The following is a 27,098-nucleotide window of genomic DNA, read 5'->3' on the forward strand; positions in this document are numbered from 1 at the left end:
GAGATAAACCGAGGTGTCCTAGAGGAAGAACTTGTAGTATCAAGTGTCAGCAAAACTGGGGTAGAAACTCTTAAAGGGGGGAGGTAAGTAAGATGCAAGTAAGTCCACTAATACGTGGAAATTAATAACATGGTCTCCAGCAGCTTCTTCAGTCCTGAAATTCAGGTGTGCTTAACTAAAGCATACAGGAAGGCCGCGGTCAAGATTTGAATGTGCTGCTGCACCTTGGTGCCTGCTGACTGGTAGGTGCTCCTCCCCAGCCGCCAGCTGAGCAGCCGCAGCCCCGGGGTTGCTCTGGCGGCAGATAGAGACTGAGGCGTGAGGAGCGGATTTCAGAGAACACCGTATACATGGCTTCCTTCGTGACACATCTGTGCCACGATGCATTACTTTGTATTTTGAGTAACTTGTACTTAATAAGTGGTTCCAGTAAGTGAAAACTGACTGGATATAAACCCCGCATTTTTTGTTTTAGACTCCATCTCCCCCCATTCAACTTTGCTTTGTTTTTTTTTTAACAATCATACCTTTAAATATGTTCTGTAGTATTCTCAAAAATTCAGAGAACCTTTATAAAAGTAAAAAGTGTATACAGACTCTGGCTAAACACTAACCCTCCCCATCCTATATTTCTAATATTATCCTAGCTTCCCAATTGTTGATATTAGACACTCTTTAGGGTAAAGTGTGACAAGACTAGTAACTAGCATTACTGATTAATTGATAGGAAAGATTGCCCCTCTGTATTTTTTCACACAATCAGAGAAGTACTTGCCATATCTTGGAGTGCGCTGCTGTTTCTTGGACTTGGTACGCTGGGCCAGCATTTTATTTTCAGCCTGTAAAGAAATATTATGAATTTATTGTCAGGTTAAATGACTGACATTTCCTACGCATTTACACTAACTAACATTTATGTTAATACATAACATTTTATTGGTATTTTCATTACCATCTGTCATGTACTGATAAGGATAATGGCTGAAACATTGTGGCAAAAACAGTTCATCCAGCCACAGCAGATGATAAATTCAGTACGGGGTGAACTGCGATTTACATATCAATGACTAGCTAAGGAGACACAGCCCAGGCTGGCTGGCTGATACAGGAGGTGGGGGACATGCCAGAGGGCACACAGCTCCACCTCTGATCTGCCCAGCATGGCACAAAGGGAAAAGCTGAGACCCTTCAACATGGCCCAAGGCTTGTCGATCTTTCACCATCACCCCTTCCCGCCAGACTTTTTCCTCTTTCACAGTAAATCCTCCACAAAAGACCAAAGGTTATGCAAGCAGGCAACCCAGAGGGCTATAAAGGCCCACCTTGTGCAAGCACTGGTGGCGCCCACCCACCATCCCAAGAACCACTCTGCCCACCAGTCTCACCACATGAACTGAACAAGACACCAGAGGACGCCGCACATCGCTGGGCCTGAGACTGTGAACTCCATCACACATAAAGTGGAGCCATGAGGACGGTGAAATCTTTCTCTCTCTTTTCTTTCTTTCTTTCCCATACTTCTACCTTTTTTGCTTTCCCTTTTATAAGTAACATATTAACATAAGATTTACAATCCTGCATATGCCTCAAACTTTTTATGTTTATCAACTGAATTTACAATAATGTAAATCCTTCTGCCAGCAAATCATATACCATTCGGGCCAAGCTGCAAAATAAAAGCCTTTTGTTTGCAGACCTTAAGTACTGTGTGTACTTTTTTCCAATCAAAGGGGACCCATGAACGTGAGTCACTTCTCCCCTAACTCATACCTGAGGGCGAGACATGACACCATCAAATGAGACATTCTACAATGACTATTAAACACAATGCCAATTATTAGTAAAAACTGAAGATCAAACTTGGTAGTCTATGCTGAAATGCTGAGTTAGTGCCAATTAGCATTTTTGTTTAAGAACAAAGGAGCTGGTAATATTGTCTCTTTCTATATGTATAATCACTGTATATTCCTAATCGGTTATTATTTCCACAAAACCTCTGTCTTCCTTGAGAACTTTTGGACATGTAGGAGGAAGGTTTTTTTAGTAAGTATTTGCTCCTGAGTTTCTTAGAAATAGTGTGGCCAGCTGGACTAGAGAAGTAATGGTCCCCCTGTACTCAGCACTGGTGAGGCACACCTTGAATCCTGTGTTCAGTTTTGGGCCCCTCATCATAAGCAGGACATTGAGGTACTGGAGAGAGTTCAGAGAAGGGCAATGAGGCTGGTGAGGGCTCTGGAGCACAAGTCTGATGAGGAGCAGCTGAGGGAACTGGGGCTGTTCAGCCTGGAGAAAAGGAGGCTGAGGAGAGACCTTATCGCTGTCTACAACTACCTGAAAGGAGGTTGTAGCATGGAGGGTGTTGGTCTCTTCTCCCAGGTGGCAAGTGATAGGACAAGAGGAAATGGCCTTAAGTTGTGCCAGGGGAGGTTCAGATTGGTTATGAGGAAAAAATTATTCCTGGAGGGGCTTGTCAGGCATTGGAACAGGCTGCCCAGGGAAGTGGTGGAATCACTGTCCCTGGAGGTATTTGAAAGGTGTTTAGACAAGGTTCTTATGGGCATGGTTTAGTGCTAGAGTTAGGTTATGGTTGGACTTGGTGATCCTGAGGGTCTTTTTCAACCAAAATGATTCTACGATTCTACTTAGAAGTTTACTTTCTCTCTAAGAGCAAGCTACTGCTGTTTTTAGCTTCTGTGCCATGACAGTGGTGGCCTGGAAGAGGGTCTGCCTGGGATTCACAGACTAGAAGAGGGGGGACAACATGGCTCCCGCTCTACCCTGACTGTTTTGAGTTTGGCTCTTTCTGGGAGCTATTACATACGGTATCTCACTGTTTCACCTGACATGAACCTAAACACACCTTTACTAAAAACTCACACCAGTTCCTTCTGCTGTAGAGGAAGGGATTTGTACGGTAGAGCTGAGTTTACCAATCGATCTGTTCAAATGGGTTTCAACTCTTTCTTTCAAGCACCTTCCTTGCACCCAGGGGCTTGGAAACAACAAAGCTGACCACAAACTACTATGGTCTCCAGCCTCCCTGGGTCACACCCGCCGTGGGCACCACCTCAGGCATTGTCCTCCCTGGCCCTTCCCAAGAGGAGGAGCTGTATGGCAGCCTGCCTATCACTCCCACCACCCTGGTATGCTGGTGCTGGCCCCAGGCCGGCAGAGCCCAGCTGTGATTTCCCAGCAGAAGGGCAGCAGTAGGGTGGGATGGGAATTTCAGAAGGCATTTCTGCTGAGCTGATGGATCCCACTGGCATCACTCACCGCTGACTGCTCATCACTGGCTCCTGTGTGAGTGGAGGGAGATCATCTCTCAGCATTTTTGAGCTCATCACCTTACGGTCAGCAGCTGCTCTCACAGCACTCTGCTGAGAGCTTTGTGGAATGACTCACCTCCATAGGAAAAAAACTCAAGACAGCTGTGAGAGGCTGTGGGAAGCTCTGTAGCCCGTCACCCTGCCTTAGTGTTGGCTTCACTGTTGTCTGGTTTTCACAACAAATCTAGACATTATTGACTGTAAAGCACTTTGCTTCGGTTTAGACTGTGAATTGAGGTAAAGCCTGAGGTTGTAAGATTACTGGATCTCCTTGTTGATCCTATGAAGATGAGTGCTTGGCTGGCTGGTGAGTGCTTTTTTACAAATCAAGCAGGCAGTTGAGATGAGAGAATCCTTGGGACCCTTCACCTCAGTTCCAGGTCTTCTGTACTACCACATACTTAATTGCTACTCTGTAGTGCTACACCAGTCTTCTGTGTGCTGTTTTTTCAGTTTTCTAAAAAATATTTCCTAATGGGAAAGAAGACCTTATGTTTAAGACAGCAAAGTTTGTTCTGCATCAAAACTTCTGACCAGGTCTCAGAAGTCCTTGTCAAAAAGGTTGGATCAGATACAGTGCAACTTGAAGTAAAATCTGAAAATGAAAGTGCCCGGGAGACTTAATGCAGAGTGTCACCTGTTTCCCAATGGCAAGGGCAGGAGTTTAGCCTGATGCATAAGCTAAAGTGAGCTACCCCACGCTATATGGCTTTCAAGCCACGAGTTGTACATTCTGTCTCTTCTGTCCTTTAGCAGCTGGGCTTTCAGCTTCTGAGGCAAAAAGGAGAAAAAGAGGGGGTAGTGTTCTAGGACATCAAAATAATATGAATGGCTGTATGCAACTGGGTTTATCAGAAAATGAATATTACAGCCCATTACTATGGAAGCCATTTTTCTTTTAGTGATATTGTATGCCTCTAATATTGTACCTCAAATTAATTTGAGTGGTGTGTACTTTATTATTATAGAAAACAATTTTTGCTACAATGAGAAGACCTCACCCATATCTTACAGGCATATTTGTTATTTTCTCTTTGTCCTACTTATCCATCCATTACTCCTTCCCACTATGTGCTTACGTGTGTAGTTTATACAGTTAAAATCCAAATGCGCTTGTAGGAAACTGCTTAGATGGCAACATCAATTTGTGTATACTGCTGGAATTTATTTTTGTATTTCAATAAAACAGACATGAATATCCCTTTGGAATGAAAGAGTGAAAAATCAAATGCATGCTTTTTCCATATGCATAATCTATTTTCCACTGTGAGACATGGTCCTTGCCTCTTTCAAGGGTGTTTTAGACAGGAGTTAGTCAGGTAATTGTAGAAAAGGCGAAAGATTATAGATTTTTGATGAACTACTTTAATCGGCTTGTAGTGGATTGTAATTGCTCTTACTGTTTAAATGAGTGAGGCGGCTTTTGTGTTGTGTCTCTTTTAAGTAGTGTTGCTTTTAATGACAAAAAAGGCCCAGTGCTATGAGACTCAGGGTTAAGCAAAACAGAAGGCCTGCTAGCAACTTCAGATAATATTAACTTCTTACCTTTTAAGTGCCAGAGAACAAGTGAGAGGTGCAAAAACCAGAATGAAGAGCATGCTGAAGCAAAGGCCAGTCACAAAACCTTCAAATTCTCCTTTATCTGATGAGAAACAGAGATTGAATCAGACTTGTGGTATCAAGTATAGGAAGGCTATATTGCCTCTGCAAGAAAAATATTTTAAACAAAAGTCAAGTCAAGCTTTACACATGTTCTGAATTTATAAGAAACCACTTGCATGAAAGGGGTTTTTACTCTGTTTCAGGTTTTACTAGTAGGGTTTGGGATTTATTTTTTTGAGATCTCACTTTGTCCTGATGACAATAATACAGTTTCTGTATCTGGTAGGTGCCGTGCTACACCTGTTAGCCACACTAAGACAATTTTACCCATAATCAGCCATTTGTCAACTCTTGTGGCAGACCTGCATCTCCTACTGCGTACATTAATATCTCCTTGAGATACTTCCCACCACCACCCCAGCCCCCTTAAGGAGATAAAGTGCTTGAAAGGTTAATGAAGGTTAATAAAGTGCTCAGGCAGAGAGAGCAGTGCTGCTAACACAGGAACTCCAGCAGCCTGTGATGTGATGAGTGGGTCAGGGTTGAGGTGTTCTTTACAGATAGCTAAATCAAATGTTTCAAAATAGCATCACAAAAGCATGGTCAGTACATGATTGTGTTGCAGATAATGACAAACCATACCCGCAAAAAGACTGCTTGCTTTTTCTTTTCCTACCCACCCACCAATAAAAATATCTTTCATCAAAAATTGAACAGCTATTTTAATTTTGCTTTAAAAGATATTTGAACAGCTGCAAATTGCTTTGTTGCTGAAAAGCTTTTATGAAAAAGAAACCTGAAGTTCTTTTAATGGATTAAGTAACCTGTGAAATGTTGGGGAGGGGAAAAAAGTAAATGTAATGTTTAAATTCAATATAATCTCTTGAATTTTTAAAATGTTGTATCAAGTTAACTCTACATTTTTGTTATTTTTCTGAAGATTGAGTCATATCCAAATATATGTTTAGTAGAATGAATGAAATAGAGTCCTCCAGAAAATCTCCAGTGGAAACACTTTAATTTCTTGTGTTGACAGGAGAAAGGATTTTGGGGAGGGGGAGGAAGATGTGGAAACCCTGTTGATTTCAAAGAAGATTTTAAGTTTCTTTAACTTTTCTTTCAGCTTCACACTTGTGACCATTCAGTTATTCATGTTTATACCTCTTTCACTTAATACGAAAAAGCCACTGTGAGGAGAAGCCATTCGCATACTTTGGTCTCTGAATTTCACAGGTTATTTTCCTGTGGCTGATACTATCTTAGTCTGTTTTTTTTTTTTGTTTGTTTGTTTGTTTGTTTGTTTTATTATTTAGAAAACCTCTTTTTTTTTTTTTTCTTTTTTTTTTTTTCTTTTTTAACAGTTAAGTGCTCTAACTGGAAACATGATTGCTCAGGATTTTGCCAACAGCAGAGGCTACTGAACTTAACTAGTCACAGGCAGCCTACTTAAACTGCTGAAATCTATGTCAGGAATCAGCAATGTATAAAGTCTTCCCTGCATGTCAGGTAATGGAATACAGGCAGAGTTGTTCTGTGATGCATAGTTTAGGTCTAACAAAGGAAAAATTTTGAGTGTTTGCTATCAGTAACTAAGGATTTAATAATAAATCTTGTGCACAAGCACTTTATTACTCTTTGAAAAGCAGGAAAGGGTAGAGAATAATGTCATACATAGTGCATAAAGCAAGGACTGATGCTGGGTTTACACAGATGCGTAGAGATGCCACAGTACCATATTTCAGAGAGCTGAAAGGTTGTGAAAGAGTCCGAGGTCCTTCGCCAGCATTAGTGAATCCTGAAATCTGCACATAGTAGATGGTTTTTGCCTTCAGTCTAGTAAGATGGTAACTTGTGGTAGAAGAATTGACAGTAACAGCTGAAATGCAAGAGGGGTTGGGGAAGGAGATGAACTCTGATGGCTGAGTATGTCAGTGTAACTGACTGGGAAAATAGCAACATTTCTGTGCCCTGATCCACACCTGGGGGAAGCCACGCTGTGTAGGTGTTCTTTGGATGGGTACCGGATTTCCCAGAAATATTTATGTGCATTTTAAATCCACAGGTAAAAAGCATGAGCTTTTACCATACCAAGGATGTGTAGGTGGTGACTGCAGAAGGCTGTTTATACTGCAATACAGTAAAACACACCTAATGTGCTGAAGAGTGGCTTTCATTTTGGCTGTAACAGTTGGTGTAAGAGCTAGACCCTAGCACATGCTTGACTCTCGCCACAGTATTCAGTAGTTATTCACCTCAATTAATACCAGTGCTATTACTCACTGTTGATTGGAAAAAAAAAAAAAAAAAAGGGAAAAAAAAAAAAGGGCTGCACATTGTGCTTCTCCTACTTTGAAAAGCTTTTTGCTCAACCTTTATTTTCTGATGGTGCATTGACCCTCCCCCTGGCCAGAATAATTCAATCAAGGATGCTGTAGTATGCCTTTAACAGGGCAGAAATTACTTTTCAAGTTTGCCACTGTGAATATAAGATCTTTGTCGAAGTGGAAATGGTGCTGTAGCCTACAGGCTTCCTTCCCCCAAATTCTCCAATAAAACTTTTCTTCCTGCCTGGAAAACATGGCAATGGAGTGCTGTGTTACTGTTGTATTGAATGATTAGGGCAGAGGCAAAAAACAAAGTTCAGTCCTGGACACTCCACTTGTGTCTCCTCTTGTGTTTTCCAATGAACGAAAGGGGTGGAATAGAGCCCCGCTGAAGATGGTGCCAAACATCCTGCTAAGGCTGTGTACTTTAAGCTTTTGTTACTTTTTATGGTCCTGTAAAGGCATGGGCCAACCTGAATCCTCAAACCCTTGCTGTTCTCTTTTGTTGGGTCCTAGGTACTATTTGTCTTCCACAGCAGGTCTTTAATTTTATTCGAAAGTCAATATATGCAAAGTTAATGTATTATTACTTATGGCAAGAAGACTTTCCACTGCAGACCAGAAGAAAAATGTTTGTCAAAAGAAATATGGGGAGGTTTTTTTTTTTGAAAGTCAAGTAGTTTGAGCTCACAACCATTTATATCAATGTAATGAAATTTCATGCTTTTTATTCAAACACAAAAGCCATCAATTTAAGAAAATGTTTCTAAAAATGAAAGCAATAAGTGTCTTTGAAAACAGGTAAGAAGTACAAAGTGTATTTCCTGCTAATTGAATTCAAGAAATAAATGTATGATTTCTTAAGTCCTATAGAAATTCTCAGAGTCAAACTTGGCTGAGTTGCAATGAAACATAAAAGTATTATGACTGAAATCTTAATACCTCAGAGATACTGAGAGAGTAAATCCTATTTTCAGTGTTACTAGAAAATTCTGCACTAGTCTTCGAACTGTAAGTTTTAAGAAAATATTTCATTATCAATATTTAATTTGAGACTATATCTAAAAAATTCAAGGTATTCACAGAATCATCTAGAGCAGGGATGTCAAACGCATTTTCACTCCTACATTTATGCAGTCCTAAAATTACATTCAGCCCTTTTAAGGCAACTGCGAGGCTGATGTAGCCCCCAGTGAAAATGAGTTTGATGCCCCTGATCTAAAACATTAAAACTCTCACCAGGGAACTGACCCTTGAGTGCACTCAATTCCCACAGAAATATAAGTAACCCAATAGGTGCTGCAAAAACACTGAATGGTCTGTAGGAAGCTCTTCTGTTGTGGATCTGAGCTGCTGCTCTGTTCTAAGCAATGGTGACTTACTCAGAGACGTTTTCCTCGATGAATCTGTGTAGGTGATCCTGTATCCCTGGAGAAAGCCCAAACAGTCTTTGGCAGCTATTTTGGTCCACTTCACAAATGCAGAATGTTTTGTGATATTCAGAATTGTCACATTAGCAGGACCCGTCCTAGGAACTTAGTAATTGGATAATTTCAGTTCTGCATCAATACTTACGCAATAGACATAAAAGACTGAAATCTAGCTGCTTACTATAGAGCTCCTGGTGTGATTCTAGCTATCATAAATATAACGTAAAGGGTGGAAGAGAAAGTAGAAATCCCACAGAGTGGAAAAACTTCATCTTAAGCAATAATGAAGTAGGTAGAAATTGTGACTGATTCATTACAAACACTTTTGCTCCAATAGCCACATCTGTACTCATTTCACCTTGCAATGAAGACACTACCAAATTAGGATTGGAAAGTCTGAGTTTGGCCACAGTGAAATTTGAACTACATAAAGTAGCTCTGAGACTCTCTTTCTGTTATTTTGGCAATGTCATGTGTAATAATAACATTTCTGTGGACCTGTCAGTAAAGAAAAACATTCAGGTCATTCACTGCCAGGGAATAACTGTTAGGACCAAAGGCAATGCTAACTGGAGAATGCTGTTAAGTCACCTGGAAAAGAAACTTTGTATAGGATTTCTTCTATTGCGGCAGATAGGAAATGAGAAGAAATATAAGGGATGAGGTTATATAAAGGGGAGGTATACCTCCTTCAACTGAGTAAAAGTGGGTCACTCCAAAAGTCTTTTCATGCCTTGTGAAATTTTCACATTGACACACATCAGTTGCATGTACCATTATTTTGTACAACTTATATGGCTGAAAATTGTCTGGAAAACAAATAAACGTACATCAGGGTTTAATGAAAAGTTATGAATTATAAAGAAGGGGAGGATAGACAATTTTATAGCTTTCCTGTGTAATTCTTACTTTCTGAGTCTCAAAGCATAGTATAAGTTTACAGTGCTTTACGCTGAGTACAAAATACGTGCATCCTTCCTCAGTGTCTCAAGACACTTAATACAAACTATTTCAAAAGCAGAACCAGATATAACACAAGTTTACTTTTAAAAGATGACAGGTCTGCTTATAGTATCCTTCTGGAAAGCTTGAGCTGCTGAAGTAGGGAACCAAAATGGCTGCAGATACCTTAGTTCAAGGACAGATATTTCCCCCTTAGCTAGCATATTTAAAAACAAGCAAAACAACTAGGTGTAATGTGGCAGTGCAGATGTTGCAGAAGGACCAAGGAAATCAGTGCATTAATGTATAGAACTTGGAAGGTAAATGCTCTCTACAGAAAATCCAGTCCTGAATGGCCTTTGCAAGAGTCACTTTGATTATTTTAATCAAGATTTTTGATGATTCCCCTGTAAAGTTATCCCTGGCTGCAGCTCATCATGCCTAGCTTGGTAAGCAGAATACTGAAGTTGAGAACTCAGGCTTTGAGAAGGACAGCCATTGAGATAAATCAGTAATATAAGGGAGACTGTAGAAGAGGAGTTTATACTAGTTTACCTAGGGACAAAGGAACGGGTTTTTTTTTTAAAAGCCAGTAGTGTACAGGTCTGCTTGGAATGTAGGAAAGGAGATATATCATACCAGCAAGAGCAGCTTAACTGCATTTCTTGCTCAATTCTGACCAGAGGCGTCCTACTGAAAACTCCGCTTTTTATGTGCCTTGGTGTTGCTGAAAGTTAGATCAGCACTGAACAAAGATAAGAGTTGCATTTATCTGGATCTTCAGTTTGTTCTTAAAAACAGGATGAAAATCCTACCCCATCAAAAAATAACCAATACGTGAAATGGTACCCCTGTAAAGTAGATGCAGTGGTTGCTGTTACCTAACGTGAAATTTCCAGTAGCCGTAGTTATTATTTTCATGCGCATATCCTCTTTACCAGTGCCCCAGTCAACCACAAAACATTTTGGATTGTATTCTGGAATCCAGGTGACAACTGCATTGGTTCCCTGTTTTTTGACATGGATTTGGCCAGGCAAGTCTGTGAATAAATATACCATTAGAGATCAATAAACAGGAAAGCAATTTTCTCACTTGCTTTCTCTCTTTTGCTCTTTTTTGAAGATCATTCACTAAGCTGTTATCATTGCAGGTGACCAGTATATGATAAGGTTTACACTACTGTGTCAATAACGGAAACTTAGCATCTAAGTACTTTGCAACAGTCTATAGGAGCTCCAGTGTTAACTGATGTTCATGACCTTTAATTTCCCACAATTAAAAAAGGGGAAATATCTGTTCCAAGCCTTGGGAAGAGGAAGTCTGATGCTGCTATAATAAATAACCTCCCATGAGCTGCTATTAACTGCTCTACATAGAGCAGCTACAAGCTAGTGCTTACCTGGGCAAGGAGAAGAGGCTAATTATGGATTATAGCTATGTAATTTCATATACTCTGCATTTTTTGTAAGGATCTTAAACATGTTGACTTTTTTAAAGTCAGACTTGACTGAAACTAAGCAAGGAGAAAAGCAACATGTCGTCTTGGGGTAAGAAGTGGATGTTGTGGCAGACTAGCTGAGGAAAAGTTGTGCCTGTGAGAAGGAATTTCTTTTGTGATCACACTTAAGGCAAGTGTCTTCCTGTTAATTCATGATAGATAGAGAGAACCTGCATAGAAGCACAACCAAATCTGAAACAGGTGTCTGGACAGAGCCAAGAAGAACAGTTTGAGAGGTTCAGTAAACAAGTAGCTGTCAGTCAAAAGATGGCTTGAGGCAGTAGTAAGTATTTCATCAGAAGAGAGCTAAAGCAGTCAAATGTAAGGGCAAAACCAAATTGTTAAGTCTTTGCAGGCCAAAGGAGAACAGAATGATGGGAGTATGTCAGAACATCCTGGAAAACAAATTAGTTGCATCTGGCTGGAGATCAATAAGGGTACTTGCACACTTGTTTCCTTGTGCATGCTTCCACTTCATTTAAAAAAAAATCCTTGGAAGACAGATTTTTCTTATATTGCAATAACTATAGTTCAAGATTATAGCAAATGAAATTAGCTTAGAAGAAAAACATTGTTAAATAGATTTATTGTTTAACTGAAAAATGTGTCTTTAGGCATCACAAAGTCTTACATATTCATTGGAATATGACATGTACATTCTATCTATTCCTCGTCACAGGTGGCAGTAGGAGCAATACTGAAATAAAGGATAGTAGCTGGTCTCTTACTAGTTAGTTAGCTCAAAAAACATAGATTTGAACATAATTCTGTGAACTTCGTTTAAACTGCTGGCATCTCCTAACTTCGAGTACAATCCGTAATCCCTTTTGATAGGTATATCTAACACATAGTTATTTCTCTGGCTGGAGAATACAAGAAGTGCTAAAGAGAATGTTAAATTTCCTAGTCTGACAGTTAACTTATATTGAAATCCGTTCTTAAGAAACAATACTGACTCTCACTATGCAAAATACAAGGTGTTTCAAAAAGATGTACCCAATTTGAAATGACCACTGCTTTGAAATTGGGCATCTTTTTGAAACACCCTGTATCAGCCTGGTAAATATTTAAGACAATGATTAACCCTATATCAAAGATTGTCAAATGGTAGCCTAGAGATGGCTCATAAAACTTCTTCATGGCTCTAATTAACAAATTAAAAGGTAAGTACCTCTTGCAGAGAGATCTGGAACAACATAGATGGCTTGTGGAGACTCTCCTGCTTTGTTATAGGCGGAAATATTAACTGTGTAATAAGCCATGGAGAGATTCAGAAGAACTTTTCTATCCTTTAGAAAGAGGCGATTTGGTGAATCCCTGCAACTGTTGGGTGTTCTTTCCACGTTAATGTAATATCCAAGGATGTTCTCACTTTGTGTTACCTAGAGGAAAAAGATTATTATTCTATAAATGTTATTATGTCCTGTGCAGAAAATCAAGAGGAATTAAATTGTATAAACAAAATGTCACCTTTAATGATGGGGACAAAGTCCTACTGGTTTAATTAGGTCATTACAAATCAATGAAGCAAAGCATTTCCTTAAAATTAAGAGCATGCTTAAACTGAGAGGATTTAAGCACAGGATTAAGAGTTTTGCTTAATTGGGATCTTAGTTATGTGTATCCAATTAGTAATAACAGCAGTGAAGCAGCTGTAACATTCTCTACATTTCATTGGAACATACCCCTCATAATTAGGAACTTGAAAGTTAATGAGAGGTGTTTAATTGCAATTTATGCCTCTGGGAATCTTCATCTACTAGGCTTTGTTAGGCATCTGGTCTCTTTGAGGATAAATACTAGTAATTATATGACAACTTTGGAATATGTTATATATCTATTGGTACAAACTTTTAGGTGATGATGGTTCTCTTGTTATTTTACTATACTAATCTTCATGAGAGATTGGAAAATGAGTGCACAGAAATTGAAATTACTGCAATCTAGATAAAAACTGAACTGAATACACGAAGGCTTGTGAATTCTGCAAAGATTACTTCTAATATCAAGCTTATTATCAAGGTATTTCTTGGCACAAAATAATAGTGTGAAGATACAGAAAAGCTGGGCGATTAAGTTATCTTAAGGAAAAATTGCATAATTTTGGAGTAACATAGACAGGATGACATTCAGTAATTTAAAAGGTAGAGATACATGTTGACAGGAATTTCTGGTGAAGCTGGAAGCTCTTAAAATGGAAACATATTTTTCTTGAGATAGGAAGGCAAGAATTGGTGCCATCATTTGAAGCTCTGGTAAAGCTACTGGGGAAAGAGTGTTATGGATCTCACGACAGGCTTTGAAACAGGAAAGATTTCTGTGTAGGATAAATGATTCCTAAGATACGTGAAATATGAGGTCTGTCACACAAGAATAAACTGGTAGAATTTAACTTCCTTAGCTCAGCAAAATGTGGGTGGAAAAGGCTGGCAGTGCTCTATCCTGTGCAGTCCCGCAGGTGGTCCTGTGTTATTTGCAGCCATGAAAACAACACGTGCTGCCTGGTTGGGTGTTCAGAGCCAAAGACAGCTAACCTTTGGCTGTTGATCTGAACCGTATAGAGGTTACTCACTGAACATTAGTAAAATTAGAGGAGCTGTGGCCACCCTTTAACATTTTGAAGCTGTTTTCTTTGTTTCAGAACAGCTTAAACAAGCATGGCAACAGAGCTGAAGATTTTTTTTTCTCTACATTTGACAAGTTAATTATTGAGTGCACTCCTTCCCTCTGCCTCTTTGATGTTGAAAACACCTGGACTTGAAACTTAGATTAATGTAAGTGTTATCTTGAATGAAGGCCCTGATACTAAATTTAGTATTACTTTTTTTTGAACTAAAGCATTTAGATGGAAAATAATTTCTTCTCTTGGCATTTAAATTGGCATGTACAGTCTCTTGCTTTATCACAAAATGAATCATGTTCTATGCAGTTTTGCCTACTTCTCAGGAGATAAGGGAGAAAGGGGATTTCTCATCCTTATCAGGAGATGAGGTGTCTATTTCCTCTGCTGTCTTTTCTTTCCCTTAACAAAAGTGCAAGAGGTAACTACAAAACTTTCCACATCAAATCTTTCAAACCTCTGCCAGTCTCTGTCCTTTCTGCTAGGGATGTCCCCTATGGGAAACTTCTTGAAGTTTGCAGACACTCTTTCTCTCAGAATGTAGATAGAATGTTAATTAGTTTCCAGGCAAACACATCTAGTAACACCTTCCTCGTTGCAATTGCATGTAGGCCCCTCAACTAAACCTTCAGGACTGTCAGCTGTCCATTTCTTACCAAGAAAACTTCATCTGGTAAAACTGCCTGATCTGCTGTAGTCAGTCAGTTGACAACAACTCTCCTGCTGTACAAGAGGAGATGCATCTGACGTGTAGGTTTGAACTTAAAATGTAATTATGGGAACTATGGAGCCAGATGCTGTTCTTGTAAGCCAGAGGCTCTTTTGCCATCCTGATTAAAATGCATTTGAACTTCTGAATTAGTATATTTGTAGATTTGCCAAGCCTTTGGTGTCTCAAGAGTATGAATACCCTCTAGGAACACAAGAAACACAAGGTGTGTCACTTATATGTGCTAAAGACTTACGAAGATCTTTCCAGGAAAGCCTAATTCTGAGTGACAAACTTGAGGCACACCAATTTTTAATGCAAGCTGGAAATAATATTTATTCTAGTGAATGGTTCTGAGCTTGGAGATCACTGTTTTAATAATTTAAATGTTAGTGCAGTTTTCCCTGGCCAGTTTCTAGCACCTAAAACACCACCATGCAAATGCAGTGAATCTTGAAGCAAGTGTATACAATGTAGTCTCAATACAATGAAAAAGTCTACTTTCCTCTATGAATTAACATTACCTCCCACTTCAGCAGAACACTTCTTCTGCCTGGAGAGATTTCTGTAGTTGCATTATATGATATTCTTGGCTTGTTCGTGAGTTCTGGTAAACATGGAAAAAGATGGAGACGTGCGCTTGTAGTAATCAGTTTGATCTTCATATTTTCAACAGTATCTGGCAATGCTATTTCATGTGATAGAAGACTTGAAAAGGCTTTTACATTCACGCTTATTCCCAGTAGGACAAAACTGTATTTCACTTACTGTGAGGGACCAAAATCTCTTTACTCCAAATGCAAACACAGTGGAGACCATCCTTGGCTATGCATCTGAGCTGAACAATGTATGAAGACGTAGCGTTTACATTCAAAATGGTGACATTGACAGCATTGCTTTCTACAGGCACCTAAAACCAAATTATGATTAATTTATGTGGCAGCAATAAAACATAATCTTATATTAACAATTTTCTCAGCCAAGGGCCAGTGTTCTGACTGCAGCTGAAAGCAGGGATTACTACGATCAAAGAGGAATTACTACACATTTTACACAAAACCTTTTGATACCTTCGAGGCAATACCCTCTTTTTCAGGAACTCCTTTTGCTCAGTCAGGGCATGTAACCAATAGTTTAGGTTTAAGTATTGCTTTTAAAATCGATTAGGGATTGTATATACTTGTTTGCTGACCTAACTGTAAGCCTTGTTGGCATTCTGAAGAACAAGATATAAAGGTGTTATATATATATATTTTTTTTTTTATTTTTTTATTTTTTTTTAAAATCCTCTTGTTCTAAATGCTGCAATGTCTAAATAGATTGGTGTGACTGATGTGGTGAGGAGCGTGGCTGTACTGAATGTGCAGCTGGCTATGCCTCAGCACCACAGAAGTAATGTGCGTCTGCAGCTGATGATGGCACTGGAGCTCCAATGACCGTACAGGGAATGTAGATTGTCTTGAAGTAAAGACACCACCTGTGTATATGGAAATCCTTGAGCTGAAAACTGTAGGAGAAAAAATGATAGAAAACTGCTGCTATATGCTTGAGCTATTTTACATTTCCCTAGATACCGAATGGTGGCTGCTATCAGAGCACAGAGCACCCTGCTTTAAATGGACCTTTAGTCTGATTAGTTCTAGGTGTTACAATGGTTTTGGTAGAAGTGCTATTACAGATTGAATATTTGTTTCATCATTTGCCTACTGTGAAGTTTGTTTTCTTAATTATATGTATTTCGTAAAAAAACACAAAACCAAAACCACACATACATACAAAAAAAAAAAAACAAACAAAAAAACCCACAAATAAAACCAACAACAACCCACCCAAACCCCCCACTATTAGGTGACCAGTTCTTCTCTGGTTTTCTGCAGTGCTGCTGCTTCTTTTTTTTTTTTCTTTTTTTTTTTTTTAATTAAAGTAATTAATTTTATATATTTTGCTAATAAAGCTAGCTTGATCACAAAAAAACCTCACAACACACAATACTACAGAAAAACAGAATCTCCTACAGAACAAGAGGGAAGTGGAATGGATTTAAGATCCAAGCATTACATTACATATTACATGTACATTTAATCCTACTCTTGAGAATCGCTACTTCTCAGCTAGCTTTATGTATTCTCTGAGCTTGTATGCCCACACTCACCTTTTCCCTCCAGTTCCATCTGTAAATGCAGCCTACATTCATGTGTTTAGGAAGAGTTTACGGCCTAAGTTCACACGATCAGCTGATACATGGGGGATAATGAATGTTCATGAACTGTAATCTTTCGGTAGTGGTCATTCTCATCACCTAGCGTGACTGTCTCTACCAGTCCCTCACATTACTAACTTAAACCTCCTGTCTCCTCTGTCTCCAGAATCTGTGGGACATGCATCTTTACTATTCTTAGGTCTCTGCTCTTCCATGTGCTGTGTATCAGATTGTCTGCACGTGATTATCAATTTGTTGCACTTCTGGGTGGAGAATGCTTGGGTATCTGGTTGTCCTAGAATGTTCTGAGACTTGCATGTCAATGAACGAGGTGTCCCTTTCAAGACTTGCAAGTTCTTTGTAATGAGATGAAACCTTTTTTACATGGGCCTCTCATGGTACTCCCAAACTGGCTAAACAACATGGCAGACAGCTACAAGAGAAATGGAAAAAATATTATAGCTCTTCTGAAACAAAGGATAGAACATGGGAGATTCTGGTGGTACAGAAGAGGTGAAAAGACTTCTGAGAGAGTAGAGATGGCCAAGAAGTAGCAACAGTTGCTTTTCAGACTGTTTTCTTCTTGGGATTCTGTTCTGCCTGATAAACACATACTCTTCACCCAATTACAGAAAACAGCTTGAAAAATGAACAATTTCAGGGACTCTGTGTTACAAATCATGCATATGTGCATACTAGGTGGTGAAGCCTTTGCATGATATACCAGATGACAAGGCACAGGATGAGCAACCATTGCTGCTGTATGCAGTTCCTACTGAAATTATGACTGTTTTTCCACCTCTTTCTTAGTCCCTCTAGTTCTAGATACTGTCTTCTTGCTGCACATTATTCTCACTCTAGCACAGCCTAAAATGCTTCTGGAAGTGATCCTGTATGACAGAGAAATTATTTCCCTTCTTGTCAAAGATGGAAATCTGGCAAACTGATGCAAAAAACCCCAGTGTGCAAGGTATGAATTGTTACATTAAAAATCACAGCAACCTGATCTCTAGTCAGTTTGAAAAATTAAGGATACTAGCAAAAAGGTAATATGGCCTATCACTTAAAGTGCCTTTGAGTTTATATGAGTTAATCATGCTTTGAGTTTATATGGCATTTCTGATATCCTCTTCAGCTTTTGTATCACTGATTGTTGTAATGTCTCATTGAGGGGCTAATGAACCAGCTGACATACTATTCTGTTTTTTTTTCTGTATAAAACTATTAATCATTCTTTCCCAAACAGCTTAGGATCTGTCAGAACAAAACTAAGAGACCTTTGTGAGATTTGCCTACAAATTGTTTGTGTGCTGTGCCTCCTTGCTGTCCGTGTTGCGTATGCTCTACAGTAGCATCCTGCTGACATCCTGCTGTACGTGCTGTGTACTGCTGAGCTGATGGCAAGGCAACTCAAGTTCTCAAGTGATTGTCATCTGGAAGTACTTACCAGTGTCCACCGAGTGGATTCTGTAAATGCCTCTCTGTATCTCAGCTCATATGGTGTAGGAATTGCAGGCAGGGCCCAGTCTATTATCAGTCGGTTTGTGATCTGATAAGCATTTATGTTAGATGCTGTCAAGCACTTCCCTAAAATGGGGAATATGCAGCTCTTATAAATGCATAAGAAGCAGGAAAGCTTTGGTAATTGTGACTGTCAGGTGCAGTTTATAAAAAATACAAAACTTGGCACAGAATACTGAACACAGAAAGACTTTTAAAAGACTGGAAAGAAATAATTACTAAATCCTTATGGTATCAACAAAATAGTGTTGTTCCTCTTGCCTTTCTTTTGTGAATGCTTCTACTGATTTCAGAAAAACCCTTTTTCTAAGCAGGTGCTATTCTGAATGAGTCTGAAAGGCAAAATCAGAATGTCAAGAGTACCTATGATCGTGAATTGTATAAAAATTTCCAGAACATTTTCCAATTTCAGCAACTGTGTTTAACTATATAAGTGCAAATACGTTTTTACCTTTCCCTCCAATAAACACAAGGTGGTCAAAAGCCTCCAGAGGAGGTTGTAGTGATAATTTGGATTGTACTGGCAGTTCCCCAAAGCAGTGAGAAACATAGTTTTTTCTTGGGTTATGATTACTCTGAGAGGTGGAAGTTTTGGGAAGCTCTTAAAGTTATCCCAATGACCAGATACTGTCTTTAATTAAACAGCTACAGGCCACAGTTAATAAGATTTCTTTTTTTCATATCTCCTCTGCAGTACTGTGTAATGGGTAAGTGGCCTTTGAAAAGAGCTGAACTTTGAATTTTCTCAAAATGCTAATGCTCTATAACAAGGATTACTTACATGCATGGAATTGAGTCAACCTGCTCTTTGTAAACCAATAAAGAAACCATCAAAGAGAACACAAGAAGCTGGTTAAATACTACAGAGAAGTATCACTATATATTTTTTCTGGATATGACTGTTTTATAGTCTAGCAAATTATTTAAAGTAAAACCCTTCTTCCATAAAAGATGATAGAATTCTGCTACTGACTTCAGTACAGATTTCATCCAAGGAAGCCAAACTGCAGTGTAGCTCTCTCAGTCAACAAAAATAACAACTGTATATTGGGAGTTACAAGTTTGGAAATAATCCTTAAGAAAACACTACCACTACTTCAGCTGGTCACCACAGTATCACAACTTGAGAAGACACTGTACCTGCTTTGCTTGGTGTAACTGAGATGTTCTTCCCTTTCACACAACTGCCATGGGGGTAATTCACTACTATCCAAATAGATGCAGATCGCTTCATGTAAAGATTTTTGCGTTCTATCGTGATGTAAGACGATGATGTGTTTCGCTGAAAAAGTTTTGGAATTCTGTCCCTTTGGAGAAAAGGAGGCACAATAAAATGCAAACGCTTTATTGGATTATAGTTACTCTTAGCATCATTAGAACAATTAGTAGTTTTCCAGGTACCTATACACAAAATTCAGCATATTGAAATCTTGAAGATGAGGCCTGAGCAACTTGAAACAAAGTGTAATTCCAGTATGCCAGAAACTAACAAATTTAAACATGCAAATCCTTCTTGCATGGTGGAGAACAGTTAAATTCCATAAACTTGTAAGGCACAGAATGATACAAGACAGAATCCATATGGCCTTCTTTCATATCTACAGTAAGATATAAGAGTGTTTAGAAGGTATAAAATTAAATTAGAAATTACTTCATAAACTCTACTTGTCACCTACCATAGGGGGACCTAAATTTCTTTTGAACAGCAAAATTTCCCAGTTACCTGAATCTACATTACCACAAAGGTATGAAAAACCTCTTACAAGTGATATGCCTGTCTTCTGACTTTTGTTCCTGCAAACCATCAGAGTTTGGCAAAGATATTTAAATGCCAACTGAGTCCTCAGCCTTGTAGACTTCACTTGGTATATCCAATGCACAAAGAACAGAAAGTACAAGAGGTTTAAGGCCTTACATAGGAGGCTGTTCCTGCTTTGCCTAGGGTTTTTTTCCCCTTATCTCTCTCATTTAGTCTCTGTGACACATAGGACAGATTTTTTTTTCAAGGTTAAAGCTGTGCCAGTTTAATGTTCTTAAAGAAATGGGCTGGCATACTAACTGCCTGCCTACATAATTCAAGCATTAAATGTGCTGATCATGATACAATATTTAATAACTGAACAAAGCCACTTGAAGGTTCACCTGCCCTCTGCTTCAGACTAGTTGTGAATCAGCCATCAATATTTCAAAGCATGATTTTGAATGCTTGGTTGGAACTTCTCTGTGGGAGTGTTTTTCTTTAATCCTTTTCTTCCTGACAACTAAATCATAAGGAGCAAGGATAAGGAACAATTTCAATGTCAAACTGCTGTTACTCGCAGAAAGTGGCGATGTCCTCATCTAGATGAGCAAAAAGCCCTTTCAAACTTTTGTTTTCCTTATAACCCAATTAAAAAAAAGGAGAAAGGAAGTTTTTTCTTGAAGATCACTAGGTTGAAGCCTAGAAGACTAGGGTTCAAGTGCTGGCTCTGGCTTGAGAAAATCAATATCTCTGTGAGGCAATTGCCTCCCTCCTGCCCCACCCACCTATTCTTTCACTCTTTTTTTCCTGCCTTCTCTGTTCAAAACATCAACCCTGCAGCCTAGAAACAGCACAGTCTAATTTTGGCTGAGGACTGTAAGAGCCACTAGCTTAAAAATACTTCAGCTGATAGCATCTCTACAGAAGCAGAGCCATTTCACACGTGCTTCTCTCCTTCCAAGAAATTTGTGCTCCTGGAAGACACAAGAGGCAAGACAGCAAATGCAGTGGGGTTTAGTGCTTATTGCAAGTCGACATCTGCTGCTAACTCCATTGGGGAAACATTGAAGATGATGAGGGGAATAACCTCAGCCCTGAGGAGGCTGCTTTGCTCCTCTGCAATGTGCAGAAGATCACCCTGGGGAATCTCCCAGTGTAGTGACATTTCCTTAGCTTCAGAAGATGCTCCTAACTACAGATATTTTAATTCAGAGTGGTGGGTTATGTGGCAAAATAATCAGTAGTGAGTACCAGAATTCACCAAAGCCATACAGTGTTGTGTGTACCCCATGATACAGTCTCGCAGTAAAGATCACATCTTCTCATCTCACTTCTCTCTTTCTAAACATAGCCTTAACCTCATGGGAGATCACAAATATGTAGCTATAAAATGCGGAAAATCCATTTTGTAATGCAGGTACTGAGACAGAAAGCTGCCTTTTTTTAACAAACCCATGGGCAGCTGTTGATTAATCTACCTATCAACATCTTACCCGTCTTCTTAGTTTTAGCTTTTTCAAAAATGCATAACTGAAGACACACATATTTTAAGATAATTGGTTTAAGATTAACCCTGCAAATTCTGTACATCTGTTAAACTAACACCTGATAATCAGAATTGCAAGATAATACTTAAAAATCTGTTTTTCTTATACGACACATTTGACATCGCCTTGGATACAAGGTGTAACATAATTTATAATGTATAACAAAAAACAGCTTAATGCCTGTTGTTTTTTTCTGTGTTTTTTTGTTTATGGGAGGTTTTTTTGTTTGTTTTGTTTTTTACTTTGAATACATTATAATTGATTACTCAGTGGAAGTCAATAGATGCAAACAAACATAATTGATTAAGGTGGTCTTTGGCAATAGCATTTCAAACAGTGTGTTGGAGGTACAGAAGGACATATAATGACTCCTACCGAGCTCTTACCAAACCAACAGGTAATGGTGAGATGTGAAGAAAGATTTTGACCAGTATTGTGTAACAACCTACAATGCGATTTAATACATTGGAGCAAAACTCTGGCAGGTAAGAATCATGCCAAAAAGCAATGACAGCTTTTGATTTTCTGAAAAGATTTTTAGACTTACCATTTTAAGAATACAGTATAATTAATGGTATTCGGAGCACTGGCTAGTGGCAGCCAGATACAGGTTAGATCCTCACTTAATTCTTTGTAGCATACCAGTTCGTTGTCCCAGTCTGCAAAAACAAAACATGTGGACTGGAAAAGACCCATTGCAGACAATTGTTTACTATTAGAATATGTGAGGTGACTATGAGAAGCAAAACCAAACACAAAACAGGCCAGACCTTTTTGTGCAACAAAGTACCAACTAGCTGCATGAGTCCTTAGCCACATTTACTCTTACGGCAAGTAGTTCAGTGATGTTTAGAACAAGGGATGGTGACATTTAGAAAGATTAAACCTTATCAGTCTAATGTTTCCAGGTAAAACCTAGTTTTCTTAAAGTAGAAAGGGTTAACTCTTCCTGTACTTTCTGATGCCATTATCAACTGTTATGTACCCAACAGCATAATGCTGGAATGCTTGCTATGGCATTTCCTACAGCTCTGGTATCGCTACACCTTTGAACGGTGTTTCTCTGTCAAAATAGTGATATCTTGCTTGCTGCTTACCTCTGCAAGTTTTGTTGTTGTTTTGTTTTAATAGGGGTTTTTGTTTGGGTTGTTGGGTTTTTTTTGGTTGTTTGTTTGTTTGGTTCGTTTTTTTTTGGGGGGGGAATGTTTGTTTGTTTTCTTTTTCAATTGTGAATGAAATAACTGTTCTACTATTGGCACTGAAACTGCAGAAACAAACTGCATATATCTAAGGAAGCATTATTAGCTTTTGACCCTCTGCTTTAAGGAGAGTTATTGCAAGATAATCTCCTTAAACCAGAAGAAAAAGTTACTGTGAATCTCTGCCCTAGGAGACCTTAGATTTTACCTCCCAGCTCTGCTCCAGTTTCACACAGTTCCCATCTGACAGACAGTGCTTTCCTCGCCACTGTTTCTGGAAGCACTCAGTTGTCCCCCGAAACCTACATAAAGCATTGGCTTCTGGTGGGTTACTCTGGGCCTGGGGAGAAAGCCCCTTCCCTGGAGAACCTGGAGCATCTGCCTTGCATGGGAGGCAGGCAATGTTCACCCACGGCATTATCAACTGGACTTGGCAACAGCTCTGCCAGGAGCAGCTTGTTGACTGTTAAGCAAAAATATATAGACATTTCTGAAAGTATAGGCCAGAACTGACCACACTCACCCTTGTGAAAAATTTTGGAAATTAATGCCATGTGATTAACTTGGGGGAAAAAAATGAGAAAGGGGCTGCATTTTAGTAACACCAAGGGCCACTGTGATGATTCTGTTATTTCCAACTGGCAAGAATTATAGTGGAGCTTCTTGCAAAGCATTATACACTGCAGCATGGGACTAATTATCAACAGTAGAACCAATTGACTAGACTCCAGAATTACTCCAATACCATCAGTCACCTCTATCTGAGGTTCAGAATAGTATACTATTCCTGGAAAGAAACCATATGCCACTTCTATTATCAGCTTCATAAAGATTACATTATAAAGGAGGAGAGCATAAGTTTATGCACAAAATGACTTGTACTTAATTTTTTGAAAGAAAAATATGAGGCTTTTTTTGCAATTGAACATATATATTTTTTAGCTGAAGAGAAACTGAAGTCTGTTAGCATTCTTAAAGGAACTTGTTTTTAGTCTCTAGCAGTTAAGATTATTTCAGTATTTCAAAAATCTCTTATCAGAAACAGTAGTGATAAAATATGACTGTTCTCCTTTTGCTTTCTATCTTACTGTCTGAACGACTAGTTCAGAAGAATCAGCCATGATGTCTCAAAGTACCACCCACACTTTTAAAAAAAAGACCCAGAAATATTTTTTTTCTCTTCAGAAAAGTAGATAAGGATCTCAAGAGGTATAGAAAAATAAAGGTGACAAAAATGAATTTTCCTCATGAGTAGAGTCACACATTATTTATATCTATTAGGTTTAACAAGTTGCCAACAGGCCCATTAGTCTTAATTAAGAATGTTTTGCTATTTGATAAGCAAATATGAATATCTCTGTAGTTTGTGTTACAGCATGGTTATGGTATGTCATAACTTAAGTTATGAGATAAAAGATCAGTCTTTCTCTTTGCCTCATACAGACCTGTTCCTTCCTACAACCTGAGTTATGGAGTATCTTTGGTATTCTTTTAATCACTCAGATGATAGCTGTATATTTAACTTACAAGTTGATTTGGAACAAAAAGTGTGTCAGGTGAGTATAGCTTGGACCTTAATACCCTCACTCTATGACACTTACTTGCTACTTCTAAAAGAAATGTGCTTTTCTAATAAAGTTATGCTGCATCAGTGTGTGCAGCTTCCTTTTAGGAAGGCGGAGCTCAAGTCTTCCTTGTTTCTACAGCAATATGAACAACTACTGGATTATTTGCTTTCCTAGTCTGACCACCAAACCAAATCTTGGCCACCTCATCCACGAACGTGGTGTTCTAACAACTGTGGAAAGCAGCAGCTGCTTTCACATTACTCTTTTACTCTGAATTAAGCCTTTCATTTACTTGGTGTTTCTGGTTTTTGCTGGTGTTGTTTTAAAGAAACACCTGAAAACAAAACCTTTTTGGAACTGCTGTAACACTTCATGTCAATACATTTGTAACATACTGCTTCTGAAACTATTTGAAATAACAGTTCTGCAGAGAGTGATGAGAAGGAAATATTTTCACTCCTCTACCAAATTTCTACCAACTTCTTCCCCAAATAATTTCTACTAACTGAGGTCCAAGTGGTGACCACAGTGTTGCAGCCTTGTCTCTGCTTACAAAACAGGGGGTTGTATTGTTCCTTATGCTCTCAGTGTTACAAAAAACCTCTGGATTTCTCTGTTAGATGATGGTATTCAAACAGACAAAGAAAAAATAGTAGATTTTATGTGTGGAAGTAGTGTATTAGCTCAGCTAATACCCTAAAGCATCACCCTGCTGCCAATATGCTCAGCTGCCAATATACTGAAGTGCTATGTTGCTTTTTCTAGATGAACATACTGAATGTTGCACACTTTTTTTTTTCAGTTTTCTTGTTTGTGGGTATTGGTTTCCACAGTCACATTCAAATTTATCCTTGTGTTTTGCTGTTGTGTTTTTGTTGGTGGTGGTGGTTTTGTGTATTTTTGTTTTGGGGTTTTGTGTGTGTGTGTGTGTTTGTTTGGGTTTTTTTCTGTGTTGCTTACAATCAAAGAACAAGCTTACTATTAGTTCTTCCCAGCCCTAAATAGTACTAGCCCTAAATAGCCCTAATAGCACTAGTCCCGTACTAGTCCTGTACCATGTCTGTGCTTCAAGGGCTACACAAAGAAGGAAAAAAAAATTTCCCCATTCTAAATACACCACAATCCACTTTCTTAAATAAAAAAAAAAAAAGAAAAGAAAAAAGCAGCTTGATTTTTTCACTCTAGAACTTTTGTTTATTTTTTTTCTGGTGTTCTCAGTAATGCTTTAGTTGAATTTAGTCTGATTGGCTAATAGCAAGGACTAGCAAATTATTTGTGGCTCATCTCAGAAGAATATAGTCCTCCTGATAATATCTTATCCAGTGCCACATTATTTTCAAAAACCTTGCTCTTTGCTGCATCTCTGTACAAGTAGGATATTTCTGCCTACAAGAAGTTCAGCATGAAGTAAGTACACCAGATGACCACCAGCTGCTGTGTAATAACCTCTATTGAAATGCGTTGGACTGATCGTTTTTGCGATTAGCAGTAATTAATCAGTTAAACGTGGAGTTAATTGTCACGCATAAACACGACACATTCTAGAGCCTTTCGAAATCACGGCCATTTGTCCAGAGGCTGCTCCACGAGAAGGGCGCAGGGGCGGTGGGCGGGGCCGGGGCAGTGGGCGGGGCGGCGAGGGCCAGTGGGCGGGGCCGGGGCAGTGGCGGGGTCGGGGGGCTGTGGGCTCGCTGCAGCCGGCGGGTTCCTGCAGGGGCGTCGGTGTCCTCAGCTGTTGGTAAGGGTGACGGGAGAAATATTTACCCACCTGGCAGCTGCCGGCAAAATGGAAAATCCCGGTTTATGCAGTTGCAGGAATCTGCGGAATTAAAAAAAAAAAAGAAGGGAATCGTTTAACAAGACAACTGTAAAAGGAATAGGAAAATCCTGCTACTGGTTGTTGTTTCTCCTATTCGCAGAATTTAATTTCGTTGTGATTTTGGTAATTCAGCCTTGTCTTTAGGAGTTTTTTTTTTTATTCTTTATAAATAGTTGTAAGTTATGCAGCAAATGAAAACTCACCAGTTGCAAATAAAAAGATAGCTGCCAGCAGGGGGTTCTTCATTGTCTCTGTAAAGAGGCATAATGATTACAATTAATATCACGCTGTCTTCAGTCTACTTTTCACACTTCCTCTTCAAACTTCCTTTTCATTCCACTACCTATACTGTTACTGGCTGAACACAAGTAAGAAGCTTATTAACGACAGTGTGAGAAACACTAGGGCTTCTAGTTATTAATTGTACCTGTGAAATTCTAACAACTTTTGCACAAAACAGGAACTTTCTCCCTTGGGGTTTGTAAGAAGTCACAGTGAGATTCTTAACCCAGTCTGAGGTATCACCAGTGCAAGCTGAATTAAACTTATATAGGTACTTCAAATTCCTTTGAAAAACCTAGCACAGATGTCAATGTGAATTAGAGATATTGATATAAAGAAAAAGTCAAGGTGTTTGACTTTAATATGAATGCTTGGATACTGTAGAAGTAGTAACAGGAGAAGACCCTGCCTATCTTCGCTTTCTGATTTCTTTCCCCATTCAAAGTAACTTTGCCACTGCAAAGATTCGGTATCTACATTGCTGGTAGTAACACTGGGAGCCACAATGTAGTAAAAAATCACTATAGCTGTAAATCAGATGTGACTGTAAACTCCACATCCATTAAGACTGGTCAGAGAACATTTGAAATAACTCTAGGCACAGAAGCCAGCAGAGCCACCACAGCTGGTGCTGCTTAAACAGTGAAGGGAGATTTTCAGAAAATTTTGCTACTGTGAGAAATTTCCCTTCTTGGCTTAGAGAGCTGCAATCAGAGGCTGGATTCAGTCTTACTTGGTGATAGGCAAATTATTAACTTATCTTGGCAAC

The 27,098-nt window shown here is 38.9% G+C and overlaps 1 protein-coding gene across 1 annotated transcript in view; it reads right to left on the reverse strand.

The window, feature by feature from the left end:
- The window catches only part of LOC309450949 (interleukin-6 receptor subunit beta-like), a gene marked incomplete at its 5' end in the record, with an annotated part of 32,902 nt that extends 6,609 nt beyond the window's left edge, over positions 1–26,293 (reverse strand). The window contains 14 exons of the mRNA XM_082074203.1: positions 772–839; positions 4,872–4,968; positions 6,661–6,804; positions 8,635–8,787; positions 9,369–9,491; positions 10,506–10,664; positions 12,295–12,505; positions 14,977–15,059; positions 15,221–15,362; positions 18,100–18,239; positions 19,314–19,480; positions 22,009–22,120; positions 25,997–26,047; positions 26,251–26,293. Coding sequence (XP_081930329.1) covers positions 772–839; positions 4,872–4,968; positions 6,661–6,804; positions 8,635–8,787; positions 9,369–9,491; positions 10,506–10,664; positions 12,295–12,505; positions 14,977–15,059; positions 15,221–15,362; positions 18,100–18,239; positions 19,314–19,480; positions 22,009–22,120; positions 25,997–26,047; positions 26,251–26,293 — 1,693 coding nt within the window. The remainder of the gene's footprint in view (positions 1–771; positions 840–4,871; positions 4,969–6,660; positions 6,805–8,634; positions 8,788–9,368; positions 9,492–10,505; positions 10,665–12,294; positions 12,506–14,976; positions 15,060–15,220; positions 15,363–18,099; positions 18,240–19,313; positions 19,481–22,008; positions 22,121–25,996; positions 26,048–26,250) is intronic.
- Positions 26,294–27,098: the final 805 nt, after the last annotated feature.

The sequence above is a fragment of the Streptopelia decaocto genome, assembly GCF_964273445.1.
Source record: "Streptopelia decaocto genome assembly, chromosome: Z".
In the NCBI taxonomy this organism is placed as follows: domain Eukaryota; kingdom Metazoa; phylum Chordata; class Aves; order Columbiformes; family Columbidae; genus Streptopelia; species Streptopelia decaocto.